The sequence below is a fragment of the Vidua macroura genome, chromosome 10 (assembly GCF_024509145.1).
Source record: "Vidua macroura isolate BioBank_ID:100142 chromosome 10, ASM2450914v1, whole genome shotgun sequence".
NCBI classification, from domain to species: domain Eukaryota; kingdom Metazoa; phylum Chordata; class Aves; order Passeriformes; family Viduidae; genus Vidua; species Vidua macroura.
The window spans coordinates 5978009-6005265 of NC_071580.1; the positions used below are offsets into that span (position 1 = coordinate 5978009).

The 27257-nt window shown below is 37.8% G+C and overlaps 1 protein-coding gene across 1 annotated transcript in view; it reads left to right on the forward strand.

Annotated features, from left to right (window-relative positions):
• Positions 1 to 26996, forward strand: part of NAALADL2 (N-acetylated alpha-linked acidic dipeptidase like 2) — a 416276-nt gene extending 389280 nt beyond the window's left edge. Inside the window, exons 14-16 of the mRNA XM_053986839.1 lie at positions 3834 to 3927; positions 11421 to 11619; positions 26153 to 26996. Of these exons, the coding sequence (XP_053842814.1) occupies positions 3834 to 3927; positions 11421 to 11619; positions 26153 to 26351 (492 nt within the window). The 3' untranslated portion in view covers positions 26352 to 26996. The remainder of the gene's footprint in view (positions 1 to 3833; positions 3928 to 11420; positions 11620 to 26152) is intronic.
• Positions 26997 to 27257: the final 261 nt, after the last annotated feature.

A 27257-nucleotide genomic window follows, 5' to 3' on the forward strand; every position in this document is an offset into this window, starting at 1 on the left:
TTTGCATTGTAAAACAGCTAAACTGGTAACGTGTATTTATAATTTGTATAGAGGAACATATTGTATGCGTTTAATCCAGGTATTTTTTTAATGTCACAGTCTTTAGAAAGTGTTGTGGATCCACCTGAAAATTGGATTTTATAGTCAAAAGTCAAATTATGTTCATAGATAGGTAGAATTAGAAGAATGCATAGTTCCTGAAGAAATGGTTTGTAAAACTCTGGAAGAGAAAAGAACCTACAACGTCATTTGGAAATGTCATGTGATACTGACTAACACCAGCATTTTTTTGAAGTTTGTGATTTTTCCTTTTATCTTTTGGGATGTACACAGTATCAGAGAAGTAAAAGCAGAGACAGCAGTTATTTCCTTCCTACAAAGATGTTTATGCCTTTCGGTAAAAGACCTTGAAATAATGTTACTTTGGTATAAACCTATTTTAAATATCCAGATTTGTTTTTCAGTATGCATAGAATCACAGAATGCTTTGAGTTGGAAGGGACCTTAAAACTCATCTTTGAGCTTTGCCATGGGCAGGGACAGCTTCTCCTATCCCAGGTTGCTCCAGTTCAAATCCAACCTGGCCTTGGACACTTCCAGGGATGGGCAACCTGTGCCAGGGCCTCCCCACTCTCATAGGGAACAAATAAGTATAACTCTACAATTATTGTTACATTTTATATTAATACTCATTTTTAAAGTAATTGGAAGTTCATCAAATAAATGTTCGTTTACTGAAAAACACATTTCCCACAGCCAAGGCATTGTTAGTCATTATTTTTTCTTTCTAAAATAGAAAGAAAAGCATCATGGGGATGAATTATCATTTGAACTCTAATATCTTTTCTTAGACTTGATAATTGTGTAAATGTTCCATCAATTATTGTATATTGTATGTGTATTATGTATAAATGCTGTTTGAGAAGTTGCCATTAGTGTTTTAACCACTTCAGTATGGGAACAGAATCAATCATCCTGTTTTAGCTTTTCACTTCATTAGAAAATTGTTGTCTTTACTCTTAGCTAAATTATTCTTGCATTTAATAATTCAGTAGTCAGTCTGATGCATTTTTCACCTGGAAAAGGGGGCCAAAGCTTGTCTTTATTTTCCATGTATATTCAGTGTTGCACTCAGGGGAATGGTATATCCAAAAATAAGACTATAAATAAGAAATCAGTCGCCTTTTCTGTCTTGCTGCTTTGTGTGAGTTTGATATATGCTCCTGCAGCATTATTACTTACTCTGTTCAAATCAATGCTCTGAGCTTTCCTTTACATGATTGATTTCTTCCAGATTAGCCCATGAAGTACGTGATTTAATAAACACCACTGCTACCTGTTTGCTAACACACAGATGTCTGCAGTGTTAGACAGAGACTGTAAAATTTCTAAAAGTGCTTCAGTCAGTCATAAGATTTACTTTATTTAAGTAAGAAAAAGAAAACAGATTTGGTCTGCTATAGTTGAAAGCAAACTAAAGTTCTTTGGAAGAAACAGAAATAAGGCAAGAATTCTTAAAAATGAAGCCAGATTCTGCAAGAGATAATGATAAAAAGGAAAGTTGCTTACTAGGTTATTGTCCTCTTTAAATGCCACTTTCCTGCTTCACAAAAGAAGCATTTTCCCCTTGCTTTTGTGTTCTTAAAAATTGTGGCAGGAGATTGTAAAGTATCAGCAACATTACAAATATTGATGTCACTTCCTAAAATACCTATGGGTATGTATTTGTATTATCATTTAGTAAAAGTTTTAGCAGAAATGGGCTGTCAAGGAAGAATTTAAGTGTTCTATATTGCTATCCTTTGACCTATAGCGCTGTCCTGGGGTTCAGTGGGGTCCATGTAGAATGCCTGCTTTTTATTAGGATGTTATTTCAGTGTCACAGTTGCTTATCTGTAGCAACTCACAGGGTGCTCATGTTCTGGGCAGTATATCTTGCAAGAGTTCCATGACGGACATGGAAGGATTTTGTGTGCCATTTGGATATTTAACACCAGGGTTTTTTTACAGTTGCTTCTGGCTGGATTATGTGGACCTGGTTTAGGTACAGTCTTGTACAGGTTTTAGTTTGCCCTAACAGTTTCATATTTTGTGTTTCCATAATACCACTCTGATACCTCCGAGACCAGTGTTTTTTAGTGCTTTCCAAACAATTTTTGTGTAATAGATGTAATTTTTCCAGACTTTTCTTTTTATAATAGATAATGTAATGGCTTTTGAGCATTGATGGCCTGAGGAATTGAGAAGTTTCTTCATAAGAAGTTACTGTGTAATACCTTAACACAGCTGTCCAGACATAGTATTTTTTATCTTTTAAGTTCACTCTTAGGTCTTTGTTTTTCCTGATAATGGCCTGACATAACATTATTCCTCCCTGTATTTTTTCTCTCTATATAAGGTAAGGGTCTTTTTCTTCGTGCCTTCTGTGATACTATTTTCTCTGGGGGTAAATCTCCACAGCTTCACAGCACATCTGTGCTCAGATGTGGGCTGCAGTCTGATACACAGCATGTTCCCTCAGTCTTTACCCAAATCAGTCTGTGGCCAGGTCATTCCTTCTGTACTTTCTGAGAAATGTTGGGAGGTTCTATTAATCTTTCTCCAGGAAACTTGTATTTCTGATATTACCCTGCTTTCATCCACTTTCCTGGGAGATGGTTTTCCTTTTCAATTGCACTACTATTGTTTTTAATATTACTGAGGCTTGTTGTCTTTTCTTGCTAGTTTCTATTGTAAAATTAAAATGCTACTTTTGGCACAGAAACAATCATACTGCTTTTGAAGGATAGATATTATTCTTGCTCCCCCAACACCTTGGGAAGAACTGTACAATATGATTCTATTCAGTCCACATTTTTATCAACACGGTCACCATCACCTGCAGCCATCATTCCATTTTAGAGCACAGCCTTACAGGTATTTTTTCCCTTTTTGCAATATCAATATATGAAGAAGATGAATGAAAGTTTCTTGCATGTTTTTGTCAGTGTGTTTTTATAGCTCCCATGAACAGTGATGGACTTGGCAGCCTGGAGACCGAAATCCTCTGTTTAATCACAGCTATGTGTAGTTCAGCAGAAAGATGTATTTCTATACACAGCCCCTGTAGCATGTCTAAGCCTCAAGCTGGAGAACTGACCTTCTGTAAGCAGAAAAAAGCTCTCAGGCCACTCAGCCCCTGCCTTATCTGTGAACTGTTCAAAAAGAAGCATTCATGCCATTGAGTTTTTGTGACAGGTGCTGGCGTCTAGTCTGGAGCGGACTGAGAGCTCTCTTTGGGGAATTTCTTTCCCTGAGTTCCTGAGAGAAAGCAGTGTTCTGTGCAGCCTGGAAGTTGTACATCTGCGTGCGTTGAATTGTCACATAACACTTCAAAAGGCAGTGGGGTTTTCAAGTCAGCTTGCATTTAGCCCTAGGCTTGATCTTCTGATCCATAATGTCTGTGATTCTTTATTTTAATTGTGAAAGCTCTCCAAATCTGATAGCTAAGACTGGAGGAGAACTAAGTAAAACTGCAAACTTCATTCCCATGTTTAGAGTATTGAGATATTTTATTTGAAAACAGAGCCAAAAGGTCCTTCAAAGAATCCTGAAGCATCCTAGGTCCAGAGAAGACACACTGCACAGAATTGTTGTGTGTGGTCATAACTTGTATTCTCTGAACATTTTGTAATGTGGTATAGCAAGGCAATGGTCCTGGTCATATTCCTTTTCATAAATATGTGCTTACTTCCCTGAAAATCCATTGTAATGAAAGCATGTGCTATTCCAGAAGAACATTAAATCTGCTGGAAATAATTTGACTGGGTTTTGGGTCTTTTTGTATTTTTCAGCTAACAGGACAAGTGACTTTGCAAATTGCCACAGATCCAGTTTTGCCGTTTAATGCCCTCGACATCGCATTAGAAGTTCAGAACAGTCTAAAAGGTAATTTTCATTAGAGGAATATTGTTCTCCATTATTACAAGGTGGGGGGAAAGCATCATCTAATCCCTGATACATATTTTCAATACTTGAATAATAATAGCCAGTGATTTTACTAGTCAAATAGGGTCATTATATAATGCTGAATAAAACACAGGTTTTGTTGCTAAAGAAAGCCACAAAGTTTTTAAATTCTTTCCGATGTTACTTTATCAATTAAGCAATACAGGTTACCTGTAGTGTCCTAAGACCTTTGAAAAAATATTTCTGTTCATGGGTTTATGAAACTCTCAAGTTTATCTGTTAAATAGAGAATTTCTATAAAATCACACCCAAACTTCACATATCCTTCAGCAGATTGTGAGATCATATCTCAAATGTAAAGACTTTTTGCAATCTTCAGGTGCTACCCCCTGCATTTCATTCACTCCCTACACTTTTCTATAACACATACTCATAGGAGTACAATACCTTTTCTTTAATCTTTGCCATCCATCATTGTGAAGATGTAGGAGTCAGTAGGCAAGTATTGGTCTGGAACCAGTGAGCATCTAAAAAGACAAGTAATTTTAGCTCTGTTGTGCCACATAAACATTGGTTTAGTTCAGCCTAAACATAGCAGGGGATAATCATCAAATGAAGTGTGCCTCAGCTGGTATTCCTTCAACTAAACATGAGATGTCTTCTATTGTTCATACTTTTTCTTTATTTTGAGTAACAGGAAACGTTGATTTAAACTGATTTTTTTTTTTTTTATCTAACTTCAGTTGGATCATTTATCTCTACAACTTCAGGGGAGAGAAAATTATTTCCTAGGCTGTAGGGCCAGCAGGGTAAATTTTCTCCCCGCTGTTCACTTTGGAGTTTTGTTTAATGATTTTTCTCACAGCTTTCATGTCTTGTCTGTCTCTGACTTGTATAAAAGAACAGTTTATGTTCATTTTGGAAAACATTAAGACAATGCTCCTTTCAGTTACTTAAATGAGAAGTTGTACTTTTTTATGTGGCTCACGGGTTTATTCATTCTTCAAAAGATTTTATGTTGAACAAACTTTCCAGTTCAAAGTTGGAATGTCTTAGTAAGCTCTTTCCTTCTCCAACTCAATGTAAACTGTAAATGTAGAAAAGATGAAGGTAAATCTGCATGACATGTAAAATATTTGTTCATTAGGCTTAATTTTGTGCCTCTGGGATCTGGTTCAGCCAATTCCTTGAACACAGATTTTATTACCCGTTGGACTTTCTCACATGCTTGAAGTTAAATTTTGTGTAAATATTTGAGTCACTGTTTTGCAATCTCCTGGATGTACTCACAAAAGGTTGTGTATACCTTGATACTTGTTAATACTGCATTTATTTACATTTCTAAAGGATTTAACTCTGTAATGTGGTGGGTGTCTATACAATTAGCTCTGCTGAATTCCATGGGATATTACTCAGCACCTCACAGACCATTTCTTACATCCAGGATAGTGTGGATGGCAAGTTATGTTCATTTGGCACACGGCCTGTTCCTCAGAAAGATGGGGAAGAGGCTGTTAAGTGACACATGTTCTCTCCCCTTGCACACACCAGAACTCTTGGAAACAAACCACTGCTTTTGGGTTTATCTGAAAGAAAGGTTTGGGGCTGGAGAGATTTATTTTTCTGCCTCTGCTGGTGGTCTGATGTTTAACAGGAAACCTTGTGGTCATAAATGATGGGAGATGGGGGCTCCAACACTGAAACCAAGCCCCCAGGTCTAGTCAGGTTGTTGCCTGTCTAGTCACAGATGTGATATTCATAAATAAGTGACTGCTTAGAATATTCTCATTAGCTACACCTTGCAGTTGTGTGGGATTTGTGCCTTCTCTACATTTAAAGTCAAGACCCATTTTAACTTGATACAAATACATTAATATCTTGCTAGGCCTTGTATCCTATGAAAATCCAATTAATATTTTGAGGTAGGGTCCAAACAAGATGTCAAATCTGGTATGTTAATGATACAAACAAAAGTGCTTTTAAGCATTCCGGTAGAAATGCTTTGTATGTATCTGCAAGTAAAAATGTACAATCATTTGTATAGAAGTGTTTTTTATGTGTACAACCATTTTTATCCAGAACATATTTATGTTTTCTGGTGAAAGCTCTTAGCACTGTGCTCCCTGTAGTCTGTCTTTTAAATCTGGTGTATGTTACAGTAAGTTTCAGGAGTTGATGATGGGGATTCTCAGCACCTCATTAGGATTAAAAGCATTCCTGTACTTTGCACCTGACTGTCCCAGCAATAAGTTCAGCCACCCAGTTTACAAAAATAAAGTCAGCCAGGTTGGTGTTGTCCCTCGCTTGGGTGCTGTTGAAGCTGATGTCATTTTTATTGCCAGTCACTTGGACTCATGCAAGCCTTTCAAAATTGGTGTTTGTGCCCCAGCCCTGAATTGTGGCTGTGCAGCACCCGGCAGGCGAGGTGAGATCCCCACTTGTGGCTGTCAGCACAGGCTGCTGGAGCAAATTGTAGCCATCTCTGATAGCCACTGGCTGAGAGGGAGAGCCTTATGAAGACAAATTGAGAGTGGACGAGATTTTCTGGTTTTCCAGAAGTGCAAGAGCCATGATTTAAAGCTCTTTGGCTGACGCAGTGTCAGCTGTGTGTGGCTTCTTATCAGTTAGGCCCTTTCTTCTCCCCAGAATGGATGTTTTACAGATGTTACTGCAGCTGAAGTACTTGGGGTGATAATAGTAGGCAGCACTAGCAGAAGTTTAAAATCTGGTTTACAAGAAGTCATTCCCAGGGAAGTCTGCGTGACTTTCCACAGCTCTGTCTCTACCCATACATTTCAAAACATCAGGCTAAACTCTCTGTCCTTAGAAAAATCGATAGAGAAACCTATCTCTCTCATTTACTGCATGCTCATTGCCTACAGCTATCTGCTGCTCTTCAGCTTGGCATCATTTTACCTGCTTGACTGTATTTCCCTGATCATTTTGGGTGCTTTTCAGAATTACTCTCTCCTCCTGTCTGTAATGTTCAGAAAATTTCACTCTTTACTCTTCCTACCCTTTATTCTTGACTGCAGCAGAGGTGAAAAATGCAACAAATCTGTATCTAAGACAGAAATATCTATTTTGTCATGAGACACTGGCATCTTGTCTTCAGCATCCATTCAAGGTTATTAGGCATTACTACCTTTATTCAGCCTTTAAAAAGACAGTCATGGAAAAAGGCATTTTCTATGGACAAACATTTAGTTCTGAAGGGCAAGGATGAACATCTATTCTGTGTCAGTAGGCCATAAGTTTCAGCAGCTCTGTACAAAGTCATTGATAACTTCATAGAATGATAGAATAGTTTGGGTTGGAAGGGACCTTCCAAAGGTCACCTAGTCCAATGCAGTGAGCAGGGAGATCTTCCAGTAGATTGAGATGCTCAGAGCCTCATCCAACCTGGTACTGAATGTTTCCAGGATGGGGCGTCCACCACCTCCCTGAGCAACCCAGTGTTCCACCATCCTCATTGTAAAAAAATCTCTTCCTTACTCCTAGTCTAAATCTAATCTTTTGGTTTAAAACCCTTATCCCTTGTCCTATTTCAGAGGTTTGTCCGAAATTTTCTTATAAATCCCCCTTTCAGTATTAAAAGAGCACAATGAAGTCTCCCTGGAGCTGGCTGTTCTCCAGGCTCCTGTATGGACATGCACATAGTAAAATGTCACAACATTCCTCTTTAACATAACTTCTTTGGAAAAAGGCTTGGAGCAGCACCAGATGAGTTTACTTGGGCTGTAGCAGTCATGGTAGCAAAATTGAAGCTGATGGCAACATGTCCTTTGCACTGTGGGTGCCTGTGGATTTGTGTTTCTGCCCCTTTAGGGTGCTTCCTACAAAGCTTTCCCATTCAGATTTTCTACTGCCAGGTCTGCTCATCCTATTTTGCAGAGCATGAAAAATTTTCCTAGTGAATACAACAGCACATCATAGCTGATTCAGAATTTGCAAGCTAATCAAAACCTGAAGCAATTTCCCTTCTCTCTTACATGCAAACACATGTTCACATATATGGTAAACAAGCATCATGCCTTAAAATGCTGATTTATCTGTGCTCCCTTTCCTATAAGTACTTGTAGGCAAGTATTTTCATAACAGAGGACACAAACAGAATTTAAAAATGTTCAACCTCTAGCTGTGCTTTTCATAAGAGCAGTCAGTTACAGAGGGAAAGGCTATTGTATTCAGGGTCTGTAAAAATATCTGTTTGGTGTAACTTGTTTCTGAATAGGATCCAGTTGCATGTAGCAAATGCAATGAAATTCAACAGTGTAATTCCCTGATCAAGAGTGCACATGCTCTTGAGTCACTTTTCTGTGATTGCAATTTTATTTTTGTAACAACTAAACAACTAGCTTAGATGAGTCATCATGATTCACATTGGAGACAAAAGGACAAAGAATACAAAATAGACAATGTGGCATTGTTTCCTCTTAAATGAGGTAACACTTGTGCTTGATTTTCTCTGTAAAAGCATCACAAGGTGCTTAAGACGTTATTAGTTAATGCAAGGTTTTCTTGAAGAATCATTTGCCCTTCCATTCCCATCTTCTCAGCCTGAGAAAAGCATAAATCAGTTTCCCTTGGTGGTGCAGTTCAGTGTGTGGTGATGCCTGTTCTGTCCTTAGCTGGGTGAGGTAACACTGCCCATACTTGCAGGTTTTGGACTGGAGCATTAAAAAAGGGCCTGGCTGTGTGTTTTTCTAACAAATGCTGGTTTCGAGTGTAAAGCAATGAGCTGGTTTAAGGGCTGTGGAGAACAAGTGAGAGCATTTACAGGATTTTTGTGTTTAAAAGGGTGGTCTGGTTGGCTTCATTTCCAAGTACAGAAAGATGGATTTTCCCTTTATCTCACTTTCTTTATTGAAAAGGCAAAGCTGACATTTGCAATTGTTTATATAAGATTCAGAACAAAAACTATATAAGTTTTATGTTACTTGGAATACAAAGTGCTTTGCTGAAACCAAAGGATTCTTTCTAACAGGGTGAATTTAAACATTTCCATATGGACACAAGTCCCAGGGTAAGGTGTGCATGGTGCCTGCATTATAGACATGGGAATGGGAAGTTCTTCAGCTGCACAGGATGTTTGCTGAAGATTTGAAAATTAAGGATAATGATATTTTGCAAATATCTTAGATGTAGCAAGCTTATATGCTTGAAGAATATTTTTATGAGGCATCAACCTAAGCTGATCAGAATTTCAATTAGTGCAGACTCAGAGAGTTACCAACCCTTTATATCAAGATACCAGCACGCCTGTTATCCATTCTACTTAGGGAAAGATGGATTGGTCAAGTGTCATTAGCAAAGGAACCTTGTCCAAAACCAGGGCAGACATAAACCATCTTCTCTCACTCCTGTTCCCCCAGGGAGCTTCTGTTCATTGTTGAAATTCATCTTGATATCTCAGGAAATCTGACAGTTTCTCTCACACCAGCATCTCGTCTCTCTGTGTATTCTGGATCGTCTCATGTTTTGTGAGATTGGAATGTGCTAGTCAGCTGAATGACAGGAGGATTTGGGATCTATGAACTCCTTTTCCTTTGCTGGAATGTACCCAATAGCAAATCTCTTTTTCCACATGAGAGGGAGAATATGTTATATTCAGGCATTTCCTTGGATTTCTTAGTTATACCTGTTTGTTTTTCCATTCCTATTATGTGCTTGCCTTTCAGATTCTAACCGTGAATTATTTGATAAATGGGTTGGTGTTTGTCCTGATTTTAACTAGAATAGGGTTTAATTTTCTTCCTAGTAGCTGGTACTGTGTTTTGGATTTAGGATGAGATGAAGGTTGGTAACTCACTGATGTTTCAGTTGTTGTTTAGTAGTGCTTACCCTGAGGACTTCCCAGTTTCCCGTGTTTTGCCAGAGAGGAGTTACAGGAAGCTGGGAGGGAGCATGGCCAGGACAGCTGATCTGAACTGGCCAAAGGGGTATTTCATGCCAGAGAACATCATGCTCAGTTTAAACTGAGGTGGCCAAGGAGGCTGATTGCTGCTGGAGCCAGGCTGAACATGGTCAGCCCAATAAAATTGCTCATCACTTGTCTGTCTTGGGTTTTATGTCTCTCTTTTGGTTTTCTCCCTTTTTGATGCTATATTATAACTATTGTTATTATGATCATCATCATTATATATCAATTATTAAACTGTTCTAATCTCAACCCATTGGTTTTAACTTTTTGATTCTTCTCCCCATCCCATCAGGGAAGCCAGTGGGTGTGAGTGAGCATCTGCATGGTGCTTACTTGCCAGCTGAGGTTAAACCATATCAATGTTCCCCAATTAATATTTGTGATTTTCCCCCAATTAATATTTGTGATTTATGTGTATCTTAGACAAGGAAGTTGAAAATTCATTGAACTTGAGTCCTGAACCACTTTATTGGCTTAATTATCTCAGTCACTAACGTACAGAACTCCCTGAGGTTTGCACATTCAGGTAGAGGTGAGACCGCTCCTAGAGCTGCATGGTTTATGTTGATTAAGGCTTGAAAGATCTAAGGATAGTTGGATTTCTTGTCAATAGGTGAAGTGAATCTTAGCCTTAAAGATAATTTCTGCATCCTGGAAATGTTTGTGCTGACTGATACTGCTTTTGACTTTCTATTGAGTTCAGGCTCTGCTTTTTCTCTCCATGTGCTTGTAAAGGTGAAGGCAGTCCATGCACACACTGGGAAGGGAGGCCACACTCTTCACCTGCACTGCAGGTGGGAAGAGGCTGCACATTCACAGTGCTCCAATTCATATTTCTCTTTCTGGACTGTATGAACAGGGACATACTGAAATTGTTGTTTGCTCCTAGGTGCTGCAGGCTTTTATTCTTTTGCTGTCTGAGTGGGGTTGCTAACAAAGCAATACTTAACACTCCAAGTTAGAAAGTTTTGAAAATATTGACTGGATTAGAATATGCATTAGGATATCAATTAAAGTTGGCTCATTGGCATATGACTTAAGTGATTAAGAGGAGCAATTTCACATAACCCTCTACAATTGCTGTTAACCTCTAAGATTCTAAAATGTTGAATCAAATTCAATTAAACTCTGCATAATAAAATATTCTATAGAGCAGTCATTATGGAATCCAAGCACAAGCTTTCAGACTCAAGAGCAACAGCATCAAATGCCATTGAATAAATTCAGTCTCAGAAGAAAATATTGTAGTTCTTGATTTATAACCATTGCTTCCTGCATGCCTGTTTTTCCAATGCTAGATTTTAAGCTGTACCCCAAAAATCATTCCTCACAGCTTGTTAGATCTTAAAGCATCAGAGCCCAAATTGATCTTTGAAGAACAGATCAGAGGTTACATGGAATGATCTATGGCTTCCCTTGACCCGTTCCATGCTGCTCACAGGGGAAAAAGAGGCTCAGGTTTTAATTGGACTATTAATTTTGACTTGGAAGCAAGAGTAATAAGTGGTCTGTGAATCACTGGTGACTGTCTTGCTGTCCCTGCTCCCAGGTGATGAAGCAGGCGTCCCTCAGCTGCTGGCAGTGGCATCACGTCTGAGGGACACGGCGGAGCTGTTCCAGTCGGACGAGATGCGCCCGGCCAATGACCCCAAGGAGCGAGCTCCTGTCAGAGTCAGGATGCTCAATGATGTGCTACAAGGCTTGGAGAAAAGCTTTCTGCTTCATCAAGCTCCTCCAGGACTTTACAGGTACGGTACATGGTGTTCCACATGTTCTGTAGCTGAGCTAAAATGATATTCACCACTGCTTGGTTCTCAGAACTGTCTTTAAAAAGAAAACCTCAGTGAGTACCCGGAATTAAATTTGTTTTTTTCTTATCACGTCCTTTCTGCAGAAAACATTAATTCATTACAATGCAAGAAGTCATTAGAATGCAGCACTGTAGCACTTCTGTCATGACATTGCTGCTAACAAGACGTACGGTGCGATGGCAGCCCAGGCAGCATGGCAGAAATGTGTGTCAGATGGTACAGGAAGCTTTCAGAAAGAGAAAATATTTTGAAGTCTAATACTGCTTGACAAGCTCCACCTATATTTTATTTAAAACTTTGTACAGTTCATTGAAGATTCAGAATTATACAAGATACTCTGTAGCATTATTTAACATATTTAATTATATAGCAGCGTTCTTGGATGCATTTCAGCAAGTTAAAGGCAGTTAACAAGGAGGCCTGAGTCAGTTACTGTTCATAACAGTTGGAATTATTCCCTGATATGTATTCAGCTGCACTACCCAGGTCGGTTTTAAGATGTCGTAGTCATCCCATCTTTTACTTTCTCAGAAAGAAGTCTGCAGGTCTCTATCTCTCACCAGAGCCAACTAAAGTAGCAAAACTGTGCTTTGATTTCAGTTGATGGGAGAAATTATCCAGTGTCTCATGCAAGTGAACGTGTAAAGTGGACATCAAACAGACAAGTGGTAGACGTGGGGAAGGAAAGCAGAAAGCTCCAGCCACAGGAGGGATTCTTCCAGTTATTAGGAATGGTATAAAAACAAATGCAGTCATCTTTTAACAAAAGCAAAGGGCGGGGGGGGGAAAGCAAGGTAGTTATAGGGAACTCAAAAGTATCAGTGAATAAAAGCCCTACAGCTGTAATGAAGAAAATAGAATAATTACATTTGGGGAGAGGCTAATTTACTTCCTTCCTGCTGTGACTGGATTTATAACATAAAGAAATACGCCAAAATAGGATTAGATAAAGTCTAATATTCCAGGTTTAGCAGTGCTGTCTGTCATGTCTGAACTGGTATGGTGTTACAAAGGAGCCAAAAACCTGTTTAATAATAATGTAATATGTATGTGTTGCATTGCAACAGCAGCATTCAACATTGTTGAATCTGGCTCAGTTCTTTATTTGTAAAAATAAATTATATCAAAGCTTAAGATTATAAGGAAAGGGTTTTTGATGTCTTCTAATATTTCAATTCTTAATAATGCAGTCCTTGCATTATTAAGTTTGTTATTTACCAAAATGTAATTACTAATATGCAAAAATAATGTAACAATTTTTTCACCTACTTTCCACGGTACTTTAGTACAGAATAAAAGTACTTTCACTTTTACAGTGAAAGTAGATGCTGTGGAAGTGAAATGTTGTACTTGCTGCCCTTCAATTTAATTAAATTTGATACATGATTTAACAGTACAAGATTTCAAAGACTAGGAGAAAAACATTGGCTTTGACTTTACTTTGAATAAATTTACCTGACATCATCTGGAATATACAACAGTAAAGGACACCTTGTGTGCCATCATTTAGATGTTCATTTAGAAAGGACACAACCTTTGTACAGTGCCAAGGTGTGTAATTGTTACCTTTAATGGCAAATCTACACAGATAAACAGAATCAAGGGCACTGTTAGGTTGCTGATGTCCTTTGCTGCCATTTAAAATCTGAAGTATGTTTGCTAAATTAAAAAATAAAAAGCATCTAAGTCTTGTTTAGATTATTTTTCATTTTTTAGAGATTGAAAGTCCTTCTATTAGTTGATGAAGTTATGTGAATGTGTTTTGTTTTCTGAAGATACAATTGTGTCCTGAGAACACTGGAAATACTTGAAAAACCTGATGCACTTTTTTTTTTTTTTTTTTTTTTTGTTTGTTTGTTTGTTTGTAAAACTTTAAGCTTATTCTTTTTGTCATTTGGTAAAGAAAACAAACAAAAAAATCAGTCTCACAGCCAGGACCTTGTATTCCATGTTTCATCCCAGTCAGAAGATTGATAGGCAAGTTATAAACCCCTGAAATAGTGGTTTATAATGGAAATGCTGGCAGCCCTTTAACTATAGCAGCACAAGCAGTACAGCAATAAATACTGTGCTTCATCTGTAAACAGAAATTTAGGATGCAGTTTGCAGCCTTGACCTTCAGGCTCCAACTGTGTTTAGATCATTAAGATTCCATAAATACTGTAATTTACAGCCTTCTGAAGGAAGAATTTGTGTGCACAGTAAAGGACGTATTCTTCATGAAAAAATGATTGCTTCCTGTATACCCATTTGGACTCATATTCTCAACCTCAATCAAAGCACTTGACAAATTTGCTGAAGTTTTAGGCATCGTTTTTAGCCTTGTGTTTGTCCTAACTCACAGCCCTCTAGATCTATACTAGGTTTTCTGTCCTAGAACTTGAATTAAAAAGAAAGGTGGATTTTTTTTTCTATATTGCAGGAGTGTTGCAACCTTCCTGTGCTTCTCCACTACAGGGGAGCTGATACATCTTTTATATATCTTTTTTTTTTCCTATAGTTTGCACACACATTCCCATAGCTATAGTCTTTTATTGTATATAGGTATTTAAAAAAATAAATGTCTCATTCCAGTCAATGTCAGAGGGCAATATTTGGGCATAATGGATACATTTTGCATCTATAATGAGAAGTAATAAGACTGACTAGCAGAATTCAAATTACTATTTTTTTTTTAATAATTGATTTTGGATATTTGACTAAATTTAAGTAATCATGATTGACATTGGCAGGTTGTTCAATACAGTAAATGCTGTAGTTTTGATGCTCATTCCTCTTACCTGAACTTCCTCACATTGAACTGCAAATTTGACAACAGCACGTTCCCCATGATCTCTATTTCCAACTGAGCTGGAAATACACAAGTACAGCTTTAATCAGGGTATTTTAGTCTTATCCAGAAATTCAGGCAGAATGAAAAATAATAGGTTGAGGAACATCCTGCTTTGCAAAAGTTACCCTGGGACTTGATTTGGGGTTAGGAGAAAATTGCTGAGCTTTATTGTACCTGAAATATTTGTTTGATTCCCAGATTTTCTACTGGGAAATCTACTGGAAGTAGATTTTCTACTTCCAGAATAAATTTCCAGGAATGAAATAGGATTGCTGTTGCTGTTGGTATTTTCATTTATTTCTCTTTGTTTCTCATAGCATAATCATAATACTGAGAATTATTTGGATTTACAATTTGCCATTATTTTAATGCAATAATTAGTAGAAATCTGTCTGTTTCTCACCTTTAGCCACTTCTTGCTTTCCACTCTTTCAATGTATACTTGTGTGGAACATTTCTGTGTGTTTTCTGGTGATCATATTTTGCTACTAAAAGTAATAATCATAGATTACACAGCAGTGGCATCTACAAGGTTAATGTAAGAACAGAGGCTTTGTTACTTTAGACACTGTACAGGGGGAAAAAACAATTTCAAGCATATTGTCTTCTCCATGAGATGGTCAGCCTCACCAGAGCCATAAAAAGATTCCATAAATACTGATCATGTCATGCTTTTGCATGCTTTTACCTCTACAGAAATACTGATCAAAACATTGACACCAATATCAGGGCTAGCAAGACAGCATGGATCTTCCTGGTGCTCAGAAATGCTGAGTTCAAATCTTGTGTTTGCCTAGGCTCAGTAAGAGGGTTCTCCCTGTTCCTTGTATATTTTGATGTGCTTCTCATATTTCCTGATTCCCACAGCTTCTGCCACCGGTCAGCCTGATGTATCTGTCAGGTCTGTGTGTGCATTCCTTAGGCAACACAGAGAGCCTCTCCCTTTGTTGGAAGGCAGAGCTCTTCAATGCACAATCATATTGAAAAAAACGAGATGATAAAGCAAACTTCATGGAGTATCAGGCATGGCGCACTCGGTGCAGGGAGATCTCCAGTCTCAGTGAAAGTGTCACATTTCTTCAGGTCCAGGTCCAATTTTCAGGTTGATACCAGATAAATCCAGTAGTAAGTATGCAGGATTTCCTAGAATCCCCTGGGATGCTCCTCCAAAATTTTCAAACCTAAGAGTCATTAAAATCACAGCTTGGGTTAAAATTATAGCCAAAAAGATGTGTACAAGGGCTCAGGCTGTCATTTCTGCTCCAGTTAGGTACATTTTATTCTTAATGGACCCTTGCCTAAGGATCAGTTATGTCCTGACTGACAGTTCTTTTAACAGTTTTATAAAAAAGTCTAAGTCAACACGTGTAAAATCTTTTAGAAATTTTATGTTAGCATGCCAAGTTTATCCTGTCCATTAAGGCTGTATGCATCTGCCACCTCTATTTATGGAACTTTTACAGGGGTGCTTGTGCTTTGTCTAATAGATGTAATTGAGTGAATTGAGCAATAAGTAGGTGAAAAACAAGGATTTTGAAAGCAATCTGTGTCTTCAGCAAAGACCTCCAGCAGTTTTTATTGCTCATTTGTATCAGTTAAACTTCTTCCCTTTGCTTCTTTTCATCACAGATACCCAAGTGTGGCATTAACACTTCATTGGGCTAAAGAATTACAACAAATGGGTACATTTTAATGCACTGAACAAAACACTTGCAGTAAGCAAAAATAGATTGTGCAGCCTGAATTTGACATAATTTCATTATATCAAACTTTCATTAAATGAAAGAACAGTCAAAAGATATTTCTAGTACCATTCAAAAAAGGCAACTTGCATTGCTGCTGAACTCATGCCACTCAAGTGTGTGTTGTTCACCAGAACAAATATTTTCCTTTCAGACTGAGATTTGTTATGTACATTCCTGACATGTGTATATTCTACAGGATTTATTTCTGCTTTGCTGGTAAACTGCAGCAGATTCTCAGGTTTCAAAATACACATGCCCTAAGCGTCTAGTTTCCAGAGATAGGTTTAGTAGGAAAATTAAAGACCTTATTATATCTCCACTTGTAAACAGTCTGCTCACTGGATTTACAGAGGAGGAGCATTAAAGATGCAAATATCCTGCTAATCTTAAATAGTAACATGGGTAAACATGGAGTGCAATGTCACCTGCAAAATAAAACCAAACCTCAGCCCAGAGTTTCTACCCAAGACAATAAATCTGTCTCATTGTATAAACTCTGGAGATTTGGTTTTCATTTTGAATTCTTCATTTATGCCTTCAAGTAGAAAACATTCCTGTCTCCTTTGTAGTAATATTTGAGATGTTTTTTGACTGACCTGAACCAAATGCATGGAGTATTTTTATTGTTCTGCTTTGTATTATGTGGAACAGAGAATGATTTGATACAGTGTCGATGATCCTTAGTGTGGGAAATGCTGAAATAATTCATGTTTCACTGGCAGCAGTAGATAATGTTCTGTCTCTATTATCTGCTGTGTGAAATTTGTAAATACAATGCTAGAATTATGTTGGGGGAGAAGGAAAGAGTTATGTGCTGGTTGCAGAATAGAGTACCTCAGATTTTGCCATTCAGTCAGAATAAATGAATTTTTGTCTTCCAACACAGCAATGATTTCCTACCTGATTTTTGACCCCCATCTTTTGCATTTTTCAAAATTTGCAACTCCTTTTCTTCTATGATTTTTTTTTCATGGCTCATAAATGGACTTAGGAACAGTGGCATTACTTTTTTCCCTAATCCTTCTCTGGTGTTTCTCAGTTCTGCAGTTGTTGTTCAGCTCCCTTTTCTCTGATAAGCATTTGCCCAAATCTATTTCTTACACCCAAAATGCCTTCCCATTTTCTTCTGCCTTATTCCTTTGAACTTTACAGTGTTTGAGCAGTGTGATTGTGGTCTTTGCAGTTGTAAGTGAGGAGTAGCACATTTATCCTGGCACACACCAGTACCATTTACTAGGCTGATAATGCTCTTACAAATTCCTGCTATGGTTATTATTTTTCTCATGACTGATAATGATGCTGAATTATGCCCTTTCTTAATGCTGAGGAGATGCAATAAAGTGAGTGATAGTCATACTCAAACACCTGACCCATCTGAGTGGCAATTGAGATGTTTTTCCCTTTGGAATCACAGATACATGTAATGGCCATGAATTAATGACTGTATTTGTTGTCTTGTAAATTTTTACTATTTAAAGAGCATTTGCTGCATAAATACTACTGAATTAGCCATCTGCAGAGCTGTAATTATGGCAGACTTTAAAGCTTATTTAAACAGAGAACATGAAAATCTTTTCATTACACCTGCAAAAGCAGAAAACCTCTGTAATCAGGGATTATGTCATGGCTTGAAAACAGATTTCTTACTACCCTGATATGAAAGGAAACCTGGTTTTTACCTATATTAATTTATTTTTCCTCTATGTACTTCCCATGAATTTTCTTCCATTTTTTTAATTAGGTTGATTTGTATACTTGCAGAGTTCTCTCTGTACAATACATCAGACCAGTTTGTGATCCAGTAAATATTGTATTGTAATTTAACCCAGCATTAGTTGTCCTGAAGACAAGACTGTGTCCAGGAAATAATATTCCTCATGCTTCCCATGAATGTGCATAGTCTTGGCCTTGAAAAAAAAAAAAAAAAGAAAAAAAAAAGGATTGGTTTTTCTTTGTAAAATGCCATTTATTTTAATATGTGTCCTTACTGGATGTTTTACCCATTTCACAGCAGTTGTTGTGCTGACTGTAAAAGCCCTGTCACAGCTGTTCTGTGAGCTCAGTGCAGAGCTCTCATGCCAACCTCCAGCAAGTCTTGTGGTTAGCATGCAACTCCACTCCGTGTCCCTTGCTGGCTGATCTTGCTTGGTCTGCACTTATGGTGCTAAATAGGGCAAGAATATTTAGTTCCAGAAAAGAACAAAATCTACTGTGATCTCAGGAAGCTATACAAAGTATTATATTCTGAATAATTTATTAAATCCGACAGAAACTTAATATTTTATACATTATTTTATATTTATTTTAAACAGTAACACTGGTAACATTTTTTTTAGATCCAAGAAACACATGAATCCACATTTTTGATCATGACAGATAAGAACCACTCATATATGGTTGAAATATTAGCCAAGAACACTTCTTGAATATAGTACAAAATAAATGGAATTCATTGGGAAAATAGTTAATATGTAATATTCCCCCACTAATATATTACCCAGGCAATAGAGCTTAGAAATGTGTTCTTGAGATCATTAACAGGAAAACTACCTTAACTGGGACTTAAAAGAAGTGTTAATTTTGTGTGTGTACCTGCCACTGAAGGTAATAATGCTATAACTTTAGGCATTTCTTTAAAGATGTATTATGTATTATGACACAATCTTTTATCCCTCGTTAACTCTTATGATAATGACTTGTGGTAAAGGTCTCAAGTCACGTGGCTCAGAGTTATTTAGGGTGATAAACACAGTCAGGATCAGAGCTGGAGACCAAGGTCAAGCCAGTTCCTGTATTAAGCACTGGACACTGACTGCTGCTGTGTTTGGGAATGGGATTCCTCCTCAGAAAGAGGATATTTTACAGGATTTCTAAATAAAAAGCCCTATGAAGTCATCAGAACATCAGCTGTGAGCCATTTGGAAATAATTTTATTAATTCACTTCCCTCAAGTTCTTTAAAATAGTAGCACATCTGCTTTGAATTCGAGTGTTTCAGACTGAGACATCCTTAAAAGAAAGATAGTTTCCTCCAAATCATTCACACAAGCATATGTTTCTTTCACTTGAAAAGCAAGTGTAGCATAAATCATTCAAAGAACAACATACTTACATTTGTTACCAACAGCTACATTATTTGAAATTTAACAAAGAATATTTCATACCAGTTGCTGCCAGCAAATAACATTTTAAAATACAGCTATATCAATTTTGTTCAATGCATCATCAGTCTTTTAAGTATAAATGTAAGTCCTTGCTCCGAGGAACCACAGAAAAATTGCTGGTGGATTTTCAAGGAATTTTTACCTCTCCATGGGGTATACATCATTCTCTCATCAGCTGCATACAGGGCTTGGAAGTTCTGTAGCAAAGACTCTGAGAGTGGGTTCTGTGGCTTCTTAAGGAATTTCTACATAAAGTTGCTTAATTAATTTCTGTGAAACCATAGAGAAAATTATGCCTGATTAGAGGACTGCTCTTTAGTAGTGATAAATGGTGACTTGCAACTTCTGAAGAACAAATGCATCCTATTTGTGTTTTTTTATTTTACTTTTGTGAAGGCATTCTGTACTGTTGAAGCTGTAGATGGTATTCTCCTTACCTACTGATCTTGTTTAGTCCAAATCAAGAAAGAAATCAGCTCCTAAACCCAGCAAATTTTCACCAAGAGAAAAACTCTGAGTGCATGATAATATTGGTGTTCAGCACTGGCAAATAGGTATTTTATTGCAGGCTGATTTTACTCAAACTCAGTCTTTCAGCTAGTCAGGCTTCTTAGCACCATTATTCTTATCTGAGGCTGTTCCAGAACATCAGTCCTCTTATGATCTGCTATTGCCAGCTTCCATTTATTCATGGTTATTATATATTATAGTAGACACTGTTTGCTGTCAAAAGTCACAAAAATTAGGAAGTGATGTAATTACTGTTTATTTAACAAAAGAGAAAAAGTTTGGCTACAGGTTGTCAAAGAGTCAATATTTCCTCTATTTCTCAGCCATTGCAGAACACTGTCCTAGTATCAGAAAATCAAGCTTAGCATTGTTAGCTTTACTTTATGTCAATTTTTCTGTTGGCAGAAAATATTTAACTATCAAAAGAACAGTTTCCTTACACATTTCAGAACAGAAAAGAAAGTGAATGCTTTCTGTGAATGTTGAGTTTTGGTGATAAGAAAGTCCTCAAGCAACCTTTCTTGGTTTAGATTCTTTGATAGACCTTTTGCTTTCTCTTTGGGATTATGAATGCTCCTACATGTGCCTTGGATTCTGGTGTTAGTGCACTCAAGGTCCTCACAAAGATTTAAAGTTGTCAAGGTGCATCAAACTGAAACTTAGTCTAGAGTTAGGGTTAGGTTAGGCTTTAGTGATCCTTCAGTGAGAGATGAGTGTGTTTCAGGACAGTGCATCCCTTACCTTCAAAAAGTACTGTAATCAAAGAGAACTGTAGGGAAATAAAAGATAATGTATGTGCCTTTTAAGCTACTACTCTTCCAGTTTGGATTCTCTTTTTCCCTTTGTTTATTTGGCAGGCAGTCAAGCCAAGCTTTGAGACACTTCACAGAGCTGCCAAAATCAGGATTAATTTCTTGAAGAAACCCTATTTAAAACTGACCTCTCTAAATGTACTCAAACCTGGAATAACTACCTCCTGTGGTCCCATGTCCCAACAGGATTCTGTTCATGCACACTTACCAAACCTCAATTTGCCATAATTGACTCAATTAGAGGTGTCCTAATGCCCGCCTTTTATGCAAGATAAATTTGTATCTAGCAGGGAGAGAGTTTATCTGGCTTACCACTGTCACACAACGATGCCTTTGAAATGCCTTTCAGTTGGTTAAACTTTATTTAGGTTTGATATCTCGATTACCTGCAGCTTATCAATTGCTGATAACATGCAGATGTATCCCTTTCAGGCAGACACCTCTGAGTGTACATGATTTTAAATACATCATTTTCTGGAATACATATTGGTAGAACCATTTGAAGCTTGTAAATGTGAGCACTAAGGGAGTTGATGGCTCTTTAGAAAAGGAGAGGATGTGTAGGAAACAAAAGTTAGGAACAACTAATTACAAACAGAGGATCCTTAAAAAATGATATGCTGGGTTTGTGGGGACTTAGGGCAGTGAAGGAGAGGTGATATTTACATCTGAGTTGCCCTGAGTGGTTGGGTGCCACATCCCCATCTTCCCTGGCCACGTGTGTGTTGTTCCATCCCATGGCCCCAGCGACTTCCAGCGTTCAGTCCAGCAGGGAATGAGCATTGTAGAAAAAAAAAAAAAAAAAAAAAAGGGGTTCCTCTGCAGCAGCTCTAATGACATGTAATGAAACTTCACCAGGGCATGTATTTCCTCCTGATAAAAGCTAATCTTACATGGCCAGCAGCTATAATTTTATAATTATAAACCTTCTGCCACAATGCTGCTGTGAAATAAAATAGGTAAGATAAAAAAGCTTCATGTGGGTGTCAAAAAGGTTTAAAAAATAAGAAGAGAGGAAAGGAGAACAACCCTTGGAGATCAAAAGGTAAGGATCCCAGAGGAAGAAAGGAAACTTTCTGCATGTTCAATGCAAAATTTTCTGAGGTGCAAACTTCTGTAAATATACCAATATAAATCTTCTTGTGCTGTTTCCTGAGAAGATTTTGTGATATTTTTATGTCCTACAATGAATAACCACTGTATGGAACTGGAAGTCCCAATATGTAAATGTTGTTACTAGAGTGCATTTACTTATTTACCAGAGTAATCATATTTTATGTCTTATAAACATGAATGAAAACAGACTCCTAAATGTAAGAAAAGTGCATTCAAAATTGAACAGTATCAGGAGAAAGGGAAATTCAGAGAATCCTTTTTCTGGTGTGCTTTTTTTTTTCCCTTTTTTTTTCCTTGGAGAGTACAAGAAAAAACAAATCAGGGAATTAAAAAATTGAGTTTGTGAGGATGCTGAAGTCATAACACATTGTGTTATAACTTGAAAAGGCAGAGGCTGCCCACAGCATTTATCTCTAAACAATTTTACTGTGATTCCGCAGAGAAAACCTGCACTCATTTCATGTGGGATACTAGACTTACCATCATGTCCTAATGATTTAATAATTACTTTTCAAAATCTCAAACGTGGGCTGTTAGATAGGAGTCTGCTTGTAAGTGCCTGAATAATTCATCTTGTGTTGTACATTACCTACAGACAAAATTTTCTTGTAAGCTAAAAAATCGTTTTTCGTGACAAGAATAATGTGGTAATCTTGTTTCATCTTGTTCTGTCCAGTTGCTCTAATACTGAAGTTGTGTTAAAGTCAATATATTTCTAGTGTGATCTGTCATTCAAGAATTTGTCAAATTCATTCTGGTCTGGTGGGTGTGACGGTACCTCCTTATTTGTGGTTATGTAGAACAGCATTTAATGGCATTATTTTGATCAGGAATGCTTGTGTTCCTAGGCCTGCCAAGGACTTAAAAATATTGTAATAGAGGCTCTCTTTATCGTTTCTTAACTTTGCTAAGGCTGTTTGTTTGGTTTGTAGCCCTTTTATCTCTTTCACTGGTACTGCCTGAAGTTATTAATTGGGTTTCTTACCTCAGTGTTCCACTTTTCAGGTCACTGGGATGTGTCACAGAAACAAGCCCATTAGGATGAATGATGTGTGTTGTAATTTCATCAGCATCATCAATAATATTTTGCAGTTTTCTGTTTAGAAGTGTCTTTTTGTTTTGTGGGGGTCAGGCTGACTGTGCAAATTACATTTTTAAGATAAAATAGTTAAAGATGAAGGTAGATACTTAAGCAATTAGGCCAGAGACTGGAATTGTTTTTTTAGAGGTGTAGGCTACAAAACCAATTTGTGTTGAAGAATGTTTAAGTAATTGAATTTCACAGTGTAAATTAAAGTCTCCTGCTATCATTCTGCATGTTGTGGGCACATGGTGATACCTTGTGTCAATGCAATGGCTGGGGTTTATTTTTCAGTCCCTGTGTAATCTTTAATGAAAACACTTTTCTGACTTGTAAAGGCTTGGAAGTAATAAACTGAACTGACCATTTTTTTCATTTGATGAAGCTTCAACAGAGATAAGAAGTAAACTTTTATAAATTGATTCTCATGAACATGCATAAAGAGAGAAATCATTTTATGCAACAAAGGGGTGGCATGGCTTGCCAAGCAAAGATAAGTAATTGGAAAATACAAGATCCCAGTGAGAACTCCTAGCAGAAAAGTTGAAAAAAACAGGTGCTGTATTATGTTACTTATTTGTATTTGCATACATAAAAATACAAATGAGGTTCTGTTGTACTATGTAATCAGCTATTCTGAAGTCACATTACTATTTCAGAAGTTAAGATATTATTTTAAAATTATAACAGTAGACTGCTTGTCTCATTCATCAACAACTGAGCTCTCATCAGACGCTAATTTGCCCTGCATTCAGGTGGGGTGGGCTAGAGCAGTTCTTGTTTTTGCTTGGATCACATGCCTGTGTATTTACTGTGGAATCACCAGTGATTCCAAAGCCACAGCAGTAGATTTAAACTGTGTTAACACCCTTATATGTCAGGGCAAACCATCTTTTTTGGCTTGTGTGCCTTGTTTAGAGCCCATTTGATGATGGGACATGAGGTCTGTTCCTCTTCACCACAAACATTGTCTCAGCAGTCCCCAAATGTTCCAATGTTCAGACCATCCTCTCTTTAGAGTCAGTCTGAGTCAGTGTTGCTGTCTTACGATGTTTTTATGAGTTGACCTAAAGGAATACAGGGATCCTAACACAGATCAGGGTGCCAGTGTTGTAGGCATTTGGAGCAGAATTCCAGCTCAGTCAAACTCTAGTCACCAGCACATAGATCTCTCCTGAGGGTAGAAAGAAATGTGATTATCTCTAGCACTGCCCTTGCTGCTGGAGGTGTTTGAGGGGCTGTGAACAGGCTTCTTTCTCCCTGTGAACTCCAGGAACGACAGAGGAGAGTTCTTCAAAAGCCTGCTTCTGCTTGCACTGATCTCAGCAGGAGTCCCTGAACTGAGGGAGCAAACTAAATCCCTGCTTTGAAAAATGCAGTATTTCCCATAGCACAGCCCACCCTTAAAAACCAATGAATCAGGAATTTATCTGGCTCTCAACATACACAGTTTTCATTTACTGTGCCACAGAGGCTGCTCTGGGACAGTCCACGAGGTAACTTGAGTCACCTTTGAGTATGAGCTGCACCACAGATAGGGAGCAGTGGCATCAGCTCGAGCTAAGGGGGTTGTCCTGAGGCTGCTGCAGTGCAAGCTGAGGAAGTTGTTGCCACATCTGCCCCTCTTGATGGGGCTTTCTGTCCCCACTGAGCTGTTCTTGCACGTCCTCCTAACCTGTTTCTGTCTAAATGGTCTGTGTCAGTGATGACCTATTGTTTAAACTGTCCTTCTGCTGCAGTGTTGGATTCCAGCCCTTTCCTCCTCTGTTTAGATCTCCAATGCATTGCTTTGCAGACCCCTTGAACTGTCTGGAACTATTACTGTCAGGGGATGTAAAACTCATCATTCCTTCTGCAAACTGATGGGTTTGGATGTATACCCAATATTGGGGGGGTAAAAACATAGACTGAAAAATTGCCTTGTGAGGACAGGAGTTATTTTGTATCTTTGGAAAAAATGGCCTCTCATTCAAATAATTTTTTAAAGCTGAAAAACATGGCAAAAGATTGTGGGTGTTCTGTGGTGTCATTTATTGGGCTGCCTTGTTACCTTTCCCCCAGGCAGAGTTGCAGTTAGGTGATTCATAGAATGATAAGATGCACTTCTGCGTTCATCTATCTTCTGTAAATAAACTTGGCAGTTTTATTACTAATTTGGAGTTGCCATTTGGCCCATTCTGTTCTGTGCCATTAGGTTACTAAAAAAGTGTGGGAGTTGTTCTGTTTCTTGCTGGGCTCTCTACACAGCTTCTCCCCTGCCCTGAACACCTGTCCAGTATTTAAGGGTAAAGTCCTGCACCAAATCACTGTAGCTTTCCTGTTTCAAATTTCATTCACTTCTGTTTGCAATCAAAGGAGCTCCTGGGTGGAGGTTTATGATGTTTATGTGCTCTTCTAATTAGTATAATGATTACACCTGTTTTTGGATAACATTTATAGCCTGCTTCAAGGAGTCCCATTAAAATCACTGACTAGCTTTGAATTCTGAGCCTTCCACACCTCATACAAATAACATTTCCAAGGGATCACACAATACTCTTGCATCAGTTTTTCTACAAACCGTTAAAATTTTTTGCAGATATTACTGGAAAACACAGATTTTGTTTCACAAGGGTTTAGCTGTGTGTGCTATTTCTTTCCTCTAGTATGGGACATTAAAGATGGGCTACCCTTGTTCTAAAACCACAAAGGATTATTGATGAAATAAAATCTCTGCTGAAGGCAAGGAGAGGTTTACCACTGGCATCAAAGCAGCTGGAATTTCACCTCTGAAGAGTGAAATAAATAATGTGAGCAGATAGGAAAAACAAAAACAAAACCAAACCTGTGCTGAGGGTTCACAGTAGTAACCAAACTCTTTTTAGAGGGGAATAAATGGAAATAATTTGAGACAAAATCCTTCATGAGGGATGTGATAGGTCTAGGCTTATACTTCTGAATAAAAAACTTGAATGGTCAGAGAGGAATGTGAGACTTCTTTGATGGATTTAGTAACTGCTGCAATGTAATTGCATGTAGTTCAATGAATAAATTCAGTTTATAGAGCATAATAAATATGCATTTGTCTCTCAATCTGCCATGGGTCAGCTTTACTGTGCATAATATGTATCATCTGTAAGCTGTGGCTGCTACTTGCAGGGTTTCTTGATGGCAACTGATGGATTGTTTTTGAGTAAAAATCTCACCATTCTCTCCATTGTTCTCTTTCAGAAATATTCTTTACAGACTGGATGACAGGACCAGCCAGTTTTCAGTACTGCTGGAGGCACTGGAGCACTGCAAACTACATCAGTCAAATGAGACTGTTCAAGCAGCCTTGTCAGAGGTGCTGAACAGCATCAATTCAGCTCAGGTTTACTTCAAAGCAGGACTTGATGTGTTTGAGACTGCCTTAGCTGGAAAGAAATGAAAGGATTCTCTGCATTCTAAGATATTTGTTTACAACTCTCTAAACAAAAGTTCAGTTCGACTTGGACCAGAATTGCTCTGAGGATCAAACCTTTCTCAGCCTTTCCTTCAGCTGGCACTTAAAGGTACTGCAACACGTGGTTTAAGAAATGTAAAACAGTATTTTGCACTGTTCACAATATATCTCAAATGCCTGTTCCTGAATGTATAAAACCTAAAGAGAGGGAATAACACTTCAGAGATGATTTTTGGAAGGACATCTGCTGTATTTTTGTATGTAAAATATGTTTTTATGACTAAGAGCTCAATCATGCGAAGTACCAAGCACGTCCTGCGATGTGCTGAAGCCCTGGTTCTGAGACACCCCAGAGGTGCACTCAGGGGAGATCTCCTCTGTCAGAAAAACCTGACTCAAGTTCCTTAATGTTTTCACCAAGCTCATCTTCTTCCTTACTCCATTCAGAGTAAGTAGTTGAAGGATGTGGTGTTTCCATGGGCATCCAGCACCGGAGTGGAAGTGCACAGAACACCTTTACGGGTGCAATCCAACTTTACCCTGTGGAACAATAAATACCTCAGTTCTGAGAATACAGATAAACTTTGATTCTTCCATTTCTGTATGAAAATAAAGAGTTGTTTTCTCTGATGTTTCTTGGAGAGGAAATTTTTGTGATGATTTAAAATTATTTGGAAAGTGTGAATTGGTAATTATACTTGCACAAAAATGCTTTGAATGTTTATGTTAAATGAAAGAACTGCCTAGTCTTTATCAGGCTAGAGGCCTTAAAAAATTTAACCAAACATTCCCAAAGCATCCCACTTCAAGGTCTCTAAATTTCCAGAGAGCTGTAAATAAAAGCAAGACCTCCAAGTTCTGGGAAGAGTTTTGGGATTCCATCACTCTTTG